Here is a 9,801-nt window from a genome sequence, read left to right as displayed (position 1 = left end):
TCAATTTGTCTGTCTGGAACCACTGAGGCTGCGGGGAGGAACTAGGAGCAACACAACAGTTATTATTGTTGGAGAAAACCTTATTGGAGAAAGGTTTGACCTGCCCACCTCCCCAAAAACACCAGTATGATTCAGGGCTGCAATTTGTATATCACCATGTCAATAATATGGCCTCTTTTAACCCCGACGGCATTAGGATCATGAAGTTAGCAAATTTGTTTTTCAAAGATTATTTTGGAATAAAAAATGTGAACTGTGTTTCTTTAAGTAGATTAATTTCCAGTTTCATGTTTTGTTTATATCCATAAAAAGATTTGCATTTGTAAATTTGTGAAAAATTACCAAATGTTTTACTTTGCTGCAACTAACAATGTTTTAAGCATTTATTTATAAAGGTAACAAAAAAAAAAAACAATCAAGAAATCGTCTCACTTTTCAAATAACCTCAATTAATTTGCTAAAAAACAAGATAGCAGTTTTGATAAGATAACACTTTCCATACACTGATGGAAAGTTAAAGGTTTTATTTAGTTCTGAGTAGGTTAAGCAGATGCAGACAGAGGGGAGAAGACAGATAAAGGATGAGTAATCTAATGTGTTGCTTTCTCATACAAATCTATCAGTTCCTTTCAATAGGTTTTTGCAACAGGCTTGGCTGAATGAATTACACTAGTCTGTTAGTATTCTGCCTCCGCAGTACAAAAGGTCAATGTCAAATGCACCTCATTTAAAAGTCAATAGCAACCATGCACATCATCTCCTGGGAATTTGGTGCAGGACCCTCCAGACAGCATTGTGTATCATTCAGTTAGCAGAGGGCAGCCGGAGAGCTTTTTTCAATCTTGACCTTCTAATAAAATATGCTGCTGATCCAAAATAACATGGTCTAAAATAGAGACGTGTGCTCCAGACAAATCACGGCCAGACTCAAGGGAGATGAGCAGCAGCGGTGGACACAGACAACAGGTTCAACACCAGCCTGAGCACTAAAACTACTAAAATTAAAACGAAGAGATTAAATGTGAATTACTGTGAATGTAAGAAACATGCATGGACCAATAATACATACTATTACATCATACATTTTGTTAACATTGTTTTTAAAGTAGTTTCAACACATGATAAAAATGCTCCCCCCTGACTAACGACTTTCTCACAGAGACAAGAGCAAAGCAACTCCAGCTACGACCCATTTAGCTGGAGGCTCTTTGGTTCGGAGGTGGAAGGACCACACATATGTGGAGCCACGCTGCTTGGTGCGGTACACTGGACATTCATAGGTGTTCCTGACGTCCTGCTCCTCTGCAGGCAAAGCTCGAACATACAGCACCGGCATGGAGGGGGTGAGATCTCTAAGGAAAGCCTCAGAGATGATGCCCGACTCAACATCCCAACGGGCCCCTAAGAGGAGACAGAACCATGTTCATCCTGCACCTGATAAACTGAAGGCCGAATTACACTATAATAATGAGCTTATAAAACAAGACGGTCATTTTTGGTTTATTGATTCCGACCTTCCATGAAGAGTCCATGGATGTATGCTCCTTCCCTCGGAGGATGTCCAAAGTCCTCTTTCACCTTCTTTGTTACATCAACAGTCAGAGTCATTTTGTCTAGGGGCCACTGAGTCTTGCGAGCGATACTCTGCAGTACAGCTGAAACAACATGGCTCCACATTATTTCTGTGAATGCTATAAAGTATTTATGTCTGATCCCCACCTACTTGTGTAGTCCTTGTTGTATTATAACTGTTCAAATGTCAAAATACTCAGCTCTTTAAGGTCATGATGGTTATGACTCCTGCTGTTTATAAATTCAATACATTGTAAGAGATTTGAAATAAAAAAATGTTTATGTGATGGAAAAGTTTACTGCAAAGCTTCATTTGAAAGCTGACTTGTTTATGGACTTGTGGGCGTCTTTCAGCTTAAATGCTTAGACTTGACTTTTTCAACTAAATTTAACACATCAGCTTCTGTTATTCAGTATGCTTGCACTGTTTTTCTCAGTCTAGATTAGTTTAGTTTTTGCTTCTCTTTCAGTTCGGCCCCTTCAGCAGATCAGCTTTCCCATTGTGTTTATAGCATTAAAGTAGCAAATGCATTTTTTTCCCAAGAATTCGTTATTTAAAAGGCTAAACGGGCTGGGGGTTAGGGTTAGTTGAAACTCACCTGTAAGGAAGGACGGTGGGTTGAAGAGCCCTGATAGCCAAACAACTGCAGGTAGAACAAAGTCTTGAGTCCAACTGTCCAACTCATGACAGCTGCTCATTAGATCATTTAACCTATGAGAAAATACTTCATTACTAAATCTTGTATTGTTAAAATATTATGTAACAACTTGTACCATAACACACATGATTAAACCTAGTAGAGGTTATAAGATGGAGATGAAAATGTACCACTGTGCCAGTGTTTTCGTTGAGGGAAAAGCCAGTCTAGCCCAAGAATCTGGAACAAAGTCATTGAAAAGTGCAGACTGTAGAGTGTCCATACTGGAGGAGATGGTGAGTTCTCCCTGTGGAAAAGGGGAAAACCCTTTGCTAAAACACAAAGCTACTGTTTATATAGTAATTGTATTGCTAGTGCAAAGTAAGCCGTACCTTCAGGCCAGCATCCAGCTCATTAAGGGACTTCCTTATTTCTGCTAGCAGAAGATTCATACGTTCACACTCCTGGAAGCACACTAAGATATAGGGGCTTCGCTCTGTAGTCTTTGCCATCATCTCTACAACACTGTATTCCTCAGGAAGCTTCTCCAGAATGTCTTCGATTATGTCCATAACCTGTCAAATAAACCACACTGGAAGTGCATACTTTATACAGTGCCCTGCAAACATATTTACACCCCTTGAACCTTTCATCTAACAAGATATGGCAATGAAACTAAAATGATAAGATGATTAAAGACGGTAATCCACCAAAAAAATAGCCTAGAGGCCCATAGTAACTTTCAAGGAGCTACAGGGTTTGCACACCTAAGGTGAGATAATCTGTTGTCACTGGATGAACTCAACAAATTGTTTTTTTTAGTTTTTTTTGCAAGAAAGACATCAAAAAGCCATAGTTGAAAGAAACAATAAGAAGTTTTATTTGCATGTTGGAAGAAGTTGCTTTGGTCAGAGGAGACCAACATTTTACTTTTGACCAACATAGAAATCGCTATGTGTGGTGAAAGGCTGCATATAAACCCTGGCACACCATCTCCACAGTGAAACGTGGTGGTGGCAGCATCATGCTGTGGGAGGCTTTTCTTCAGCACGGACAAGGAAGCAAATAAGGGCTGATGGGAAGATGGACGGAGTTAAATGCAGTAAAATTCTTAAAGTAAAGAAGTAAGTATTACACTGCAAAAGACCTGAAAGTGGGGATGAGGTTCACCTTTCAGAAGGACAGTGGCCGTAAACATCAAGCCAGAGCTGCAATGGAGCGATTTAGATCAAATCATGTTTATGTGTTAGAATGGATCAGTTAAAGTCCAGACCTAAATCAAATTGAGAATCTGTGACATGTATGTTCACAGATTCTGTCCATCCAATCACACTGAGCTGGAGCTTTTTTGCCAATAGATAATCCAAAGTATTTACTCAGGGGGATCAAACACACACCACATCTTTCAGTTTTGTTTTGTTAAAAAAAAGAAACCTGCATATAATTTTCCTTCTGCTTCACCATTATTCTTTATTTTGTACTGGTCTATTATAAAATAAAAATTATAGATTATAGATGTTTGTGGTGGCGACACATCTGCGTATTCTCTGCGGCTTTCATCAGAGGAAGTTACTTTGTTTCTCATCACCTTCTCCTCTGTGCTCTCAGTGGCTTCGTCTCGTCTGGAGGGGTCCTGGGGCTGCAGGTCACACAGAGACCTGAACAGGTTTTCTGAGGTGACAGTGAGGCACTCCAAGTCGGCATTTAGATGAAGGCCGTATACCATGGGGTTCTCAGTGGGGAGGTTTTCATCGATATAAACATGGTAACCCGTGTAGTCCAAAAATGGAGGAGCCAGAAATCCCGGACACAAAAAAAGCTCTGCTCCAAACTATGAACATGAAAGAAAAAAATGGTAAGAGTTCAGATTTACTTACGTATAACCTCAATGAAACTGCGTGTGTTGTTAGGATTCAATAAAAATTGCAGAGCTAATAGCTGGATTGTAAAACCAATTCTGCTTCTTTAAACATATAATCTGCTGTGGTTCAAAAAAGAGACCACCCAAAGGAATAAAATAAATACATTTTGAATAAGGAGCACCAACTAAGTAAATTTAGACTAAAACTGCCAACGTGAAGCATACAGAGAAATCACAACTATATTACAACTGGTGTGACTCTAAATGCAGTTCAGTTTTCCATCTCAAGAGGGCACTCTTTACTTAAACAATAATAGACATTCTAAAGAAAACTAGTTTTTATACTTTGGCACTGCTGAAATTAATATCACAGAGGTATAAAGGCAATTCAAACAAATAAGTTGAAATATTTATGATTCTAAACTTTTGAGTAACAAAAAAGATGAAATAAACAATGAAAAACAGTTTTTTCTTAACCTGGAAGAAACACCAGCAGCCATGGCAAAAAGAACAACAACCCTTGTGAGATCTAAGGTTTTAAAAAACATGAGTCTTTGGCTTCTACCTAGTTGTAAAGCTGTTTAAATGCAACATCATAAAAACAAAACATCACACCACAAAATTCCACCATGCCATAATTAATCAAATAAAAAGAAGCCAAAATGGAAACGTTTGAAATAAGAAAAGAGACACATTAAGGCAGCGTTGCTGCATAGTTTTCATGTAATAATTCCCAGACCTTTTACTTCTTTTTAGCCAATTTTTAAAAAGCAAATATCAATGTTTCCAATTCATTTGTGGCTTATATTTCCTCAGTGGTTAGGCTTTAGGATGAAAGGATGGAAGCAAGCAATCATAAATACATTCATATTCAATAAATTAGAATTTGTGTTGCGATGATGCTCATTTGTCAGATCAAAAGGAAATAAATAAAAAAACAATACCTTTAAGCAGGTATTAAACATACTTTTGAGTAAGCCTAAATGTTTTTATATTTAAAAAAATGTTTTTTTTCATTGGTCTAATGTCATGTTCTCTTAAATACATCTCAAATACAGTGTTTTCATTAACAATAGGTGGAAAACCATCATAATTAACAAAAATAAAGTTTTGAAAACACCAGATCATGGATAATTAGTCTATATACTGTATGTTTGACTTAGTGATTTGAGTTACTGAAATAGTAGTTTTCAATAACATTTGAATTTATTAAATATGCTGTAGATAGATTCCATACTTCCAGGCTCTTTCAAACTTTGTGGGAACCCAGAAAGATTTTGGAAAATCTTTCAATTTAGAAGGGGTGTACTTTCTTTTTACCCCATATACTTGATAAGAAAGAATTATTTTCTAAGGTCAACCTAACAGCTTACCTACCATGTTAGGATTCATAAATTCTTGCAGATAGGTCTTGCAGAGTCTTCTATCCCAGACGTCAGTGATGTGTCCCCCATACATAATCTCTCCGAACAGATAGCGCAAGTCCGCCCAAGGCACCTGCATGGACTTTACCAGAGGCAGAGGGGCGTCAATGGAAAAAGAAAGAAAAAAGAGGAAGATTCTCAGACATTAAAGAAATGTTAAACACATTCAGAGAACTGAAAGATTTAAAACTTTCTGCAAAAGCATTTATATATACAGTCATGGTAAAAAGTGCAGGGCTTTTGGGGTGTACTTATTTTGAACACAGAAATGGAGCATGCATTTGTTATTTTTGCTTCATCTTTGTTCAAATTATAAGATAATGGTGGAATCTGTGGTGTGTGGTTGTCTATGCTTCGATTAAACTTAGGTTAGACCCAAATAAATTATAATATTTAATAAAACTTGTTAAACCCCAGATCACTTATATATTAAAACCCTATAATTGCACTCGCTTTTCACCATGACTGCAAGAATTAAGAGCCATATTCCATTGAACCATCAAGGGCCAGCTACACTATAACATCCTAACTAAGCACCTCCAGTACATATTATGGTGGGGAAATATAGCAAAATGATGTTTCTTTACACAAAGTGATGCGCTGTATGACAGAGCAGTCTCTGCCTCAGCGAGAGATTATGATCCCTGAGCGTGAAGGAGGAAGAACAGAACACGCGATTCATAACAAATTACAAAAGCTGTAGGTTCAGTATCATTTGTACCTGTATTGTTTTGCAAATTGGTTCCTTCATCAGCTCTAATTGCAGTGATCACTTATGTAGCGTTGTGAACTGTCACATTGGCTGCGTGTAATTACATTTTGGATAACGCTTCATTGCCCTCCTAATGAATCCTCTGTATACGCACATACAGGTTAGTGTTTGGTTAACGTAATGAAGGACATTCGTTTTTGGAGGGCAGAATACCTTGGAGATGTAATTGGTTATGACCGGTGTAATGGGAGTTCTAAGAGAAATGAATTAGGAGTTGTGAGGGGTGCAAATCTGAAAGAATAGATTTTTTTGTCTTTGTGAAATAAAGCTAAATTATAGGTTGTGGATTTGAAAAAAAAAGACAGTAATGAGCATTTTTCACAAAAACCACTGCAACAAAAGACTTTAAAGAAATAATTGGAGACACTTCAGAGTAATTCAACATCCTTGTCTGACATTAATGTCGATAATAATACCATTATCCCTATGAATTTCATCATTTAGGTAGTTGTAAAAACACATTAAAAGTTTCATTAAGGTAAAAAAAAAACAAAAAGAAATGAAAAAATGAGTTTAATTGAGAATAATAAATACTTTTGAGTTGGCCTCTAGGTAGTTATATAAAACATGGGCAGAGATGGTGAGGTCTGCTGTGCTGAAGGGGTAGTTGTGGTTCCACCCCTGGGGACCAAATTTTCTGCGCTCTGTTACACAGGCATGGAAGAAACAGAGGGAGAATAACATGGAGTTGAACTCTTGCCCTCTGGAGCACATATCCAGGGTGTCCTGCAAAGAAAAAAAAATACATGTATACTGTACATTCATATGTTTCAGGGGACTCATGTCAAAACACTCCTAAGAGCAAAAGTATTTTTAGCACACCTGACTGAAGTTGTTGAGGGCATCGTGTAGACTGGGATTCATGCCAGAGGGGGGCTCGTTTGTGATTTTGATGGCATTCTCCAGTATGCCTCTAGGGATAACGTGCTGCTCGGGGTTCTGTACTGGTTCTGCAGTGATGAAGACCCTGTAGCTGGCATGGCAGTCTACTGCTGCTGTCTCCAGGAGATCATCAAGCGAAGGCAGCCAACGAGCCACAAGGTGTACATTCTGAAAAACAAAAATATCAGGAAGTTTACTGCAAAGGTTCAGGTTTACCAGGCCAATTATTTAAAAAAGGATTTTCTGCGGTCTTTATTTGTTTGAAAACCCTTACCAATTCACTTAGCAAACCGCTTCTCTCTAAAGTAGCCATTTATGGAGCTGATCTAGCCAATTAGGCCTTTTATTGAACCAAATTGAGTTTATTTCCCCTGTTCCGGGGATGAGATAATATCATTAGTGTCACAAGGAGGCTCAGAGTGCAGTTTTGAGTCACTGCAGCGTCCTTTGCAGAGAGTAATAAGAGCCTGTACCTGCAAAATGACCCAGTGTCCCTGTTCGGAGGCATGTCTGAGAACCCTCTCTGCTACCTCCTCCTGCCCCTGTCCCAGGGACACATTGTGCAAAGTTCCCCGGTCAATGGAAAATCCCAGCTTTAAACCTGCATTCAAAAAGTATTTACAATGTACATCCAAACTTCAGAGGGTATGCAAGTAACAAACAAGAAGTGTGGTACCTAGTTTCTCAACATCTCTAAGTGGATCCACTCCAGGTGAGAGGATGAAGAACATGGAGGTTGAGGGACTGCTTTCCTCAAACAGCTTCTCAAATTCCAGCCTGGTGCTCACATATTTAGTTCCCATGCTTTCTTCCACAAACTTCCTATAGAGAAAACATTATGAGAAGGTGTGTGAAGATGTTGAAAATACAAATCCACTGTGCTTTGCAAAATTATTCACACCCCTAGAACAATTTTAAGTATTTTGCTGTATGTCTGTACCAGCTTTACACTTTTAGAGACTGAAATGTTTGCCCATTCCTGCTTTGTAAAACAGCTCAAGCTCACATTGGACAGAGAGCGTTTGGGAACATTTTCAAACAATATTTAAATCTTGCCACCAATTCTCAATTAGGCTTAAGTCTGGACTTTGGGGCCTATTCTAACGCATTAACTTCCCCTGATCAAAACCAATCCATAGTAGCTATTGATGTGTGTTTAGGGTTGTTGTCCTGCTGGGGGAGTTGAACTCTGTGCAGGATTTTGTGAAGCATTAGTTTCCTGCCACACAGTTTGTTTTGCATGTGGACTAAAAAGTTCAATTTTTAGTCCACATGCAAAACAAACAGGTGCTCTCCTTTGGCCAGAGCACCTTCATCCACATGTTGGCTGGATAATTGAACATATTATGGCATTCTTTCAATGATGGTTTTCTACATGCCACTATTCCATAAAGGCCACATTTGTGGAGCAAATGACTAATAGCAGTTTTATGAAAAGATCCCCCTGAGCTGTAGATCTCTGCTGCTACTCCACAGATAACATAGATCTACATCTTGGCTGATTCTCTTGTTAATGTTCTCCTTGGCCAGCATGTCAGTTTAGGTTTTTGTAGGTTTACAGCTGAAGCATTTCCATTTCTGCATGATGGATTGAACAGTGCTCCGTGTGAGGTTCAAATCTATTGGTTTTTACCCGAACACTGTTTTAAACATCTCCACAACTTTCTCCTTGACCTGTCTGCTGTGTTCCTTGGTCTTCATGATGTAGATTCTTCATTATTGTTCCACAACAATCCTCTGAGGCCTTCACACGACAGCTGTTTTAAGGTCACACACAGTAGGACTCTACATAGTGATTTGGGGAGATTTGAAAGTAACTTTGTCTGCAGTTTAATGATGGGTATTAGAGTAAAAGGGAATGAATACATTTGCATGCCACACTTTTCAGAGTTTTGTTTTAAATAATTTGGAACAATTGGAAAATTTTTGTCTCACTTTATAAACACCTACTTTGTGTTAGTCTGTCACATAAAACTACGTTATAATTTACCCTCGTAAAACGACAACATGCAAAAAAGTTAAAGCTGTTTCAATACTTTTGCTAGCAAGGTTGTTTAACTTTGGTTAGTTATTTACCTCACTGCATAGGTTAGCCTATCAGGTCGGAGTGCTCTGAGTATAATGAGCTTCTGAAGGGTGCTCTTATTCTTCCAGTCCTGAGGTAGCTTTTCATCCTCAGGACAACTCGATTCAACAAACTTCCTCCAGCGTTTCGGTGAACTCTCCACGTCTTTGTCAAGCCCGCTGAATTTCTCCATTGTAGAGATTGTCTACAACAAAGTAAAAGGCATTATCACCTCGCTCTGAGGTGGAACACAGTATGTAGTGAAAAATGTGACTCACGTAATACAATTATTGTACCATACCTTAATGCACCCCCAGGTCTGTGGAGACATGAACGACACAGCACTGACGTTTGTAGCTTCTACTGGGAAGTGAAGCAGGAACTCAAACTCCTGGGGATCAATCAGACCCTGACTGAGGAGAATCTATGGCAAAGAACCACAAGCAGTTATTTAATCTATGTGGTTTTGATATGTTTTTAGTCATGTATGGCGAACAGTAAAATAAAATGTGTTTTTTTTTCTTTGTTAACTTTACTTGCTGAATAAGTGTCAGTAAATGTGAAAAAGCCACATGAAGGACAGCCTT

The 9,801-nt window shown here is 38.5% G+C and overlaps 1 protein-coding gene across 2 annotated transcripts in view; it reads right to left on the bottom strand.

Moving 5' to 3' along the window:
• Positions 1 to 476: 476 nt before the first annotated feature.
• Positions 477 to 9,801, bottom strand: part of LOC124865452 (dynein axonemal heavy chain 11) — a 58,835-nt gene continuing 49,510 nt past the window's right edge. For both annotated transcript variants that reach the window (XM_047360545.1, XM_047360544.1), the window contains 13 exons: positions 9,516 to 9,638; positions 9,226 to 9,419; positions 7,826 to 7,971; positions 7,623 to 7,750; positions 7,090 to 7,317; positions 6,802 to 6,993; positions 5,449 to 5,577; positions 3,799 to 4,041; positions 2,603 to 2,785; positions 2,402 to 2,517; positions 2,172 to 2,284; positions 1,515 to 1,655; positions 477 to 1,401 (listed from right to left, as the gene is read on the bottom strand). In XM_047360545.1, coding sequence (XP_047216501.1) covers positions 1,154 to 1,401; positions 1,515 to 1,655; positions 2,172 to 2,284; positions 2,402 to 2,517; positions 2,603 to 2,785; positions 3,799 to 4,041; positions 5,449 to 5,577; positions 6,802 to 6,993; positions 7,090 to 7,317; positions 7,623 to 7,750; positions 7,826 to 7,971; positions 9,226 to 9,419; positions 9,516 to 9,638 — 2,184 coding nt within the window. In that variant the 3' untranslated portion in view covers positions 477 to 1,153. The remainder of the gene's footprint in view (positions 1,402 to 1,514; positions 1,656 to 2,171; positions 2,285 to 2,401; positions 2,518 to 2,602; positions 2,786 to 3,798; positions 4,042 to 5,448; positions 5,578 to 6,801; positions 6,994 to 7,089; positions 7,318 to 7,622; positions 7,751 to 7,825; positions 7,972 to 9,225; positions 9,420 to 9,515; positions 9,639 to 9,801) is intronic.

Source organism: Girardinichthys multiradiatus, chromosome 3, assembly GCF_021462225.1.
Source record: "Girardinichthys multiradiatus isolate DD_20200921_A chromosome 3, DD_fGirMul_XY1, whole genome shotgun sequence".
Lineage (NCBI taxonomy): Eukaryota > Metazoa > Chordata > Actinopteri > Cyprinodontiformes > Goodeidae > Girardinichthys > Girardinichthys multiradiatus.
Note: the sequence above shows the minus strand (reverse complement) of the source record. Positions and strands in the feature narration are given on the sequence as shown.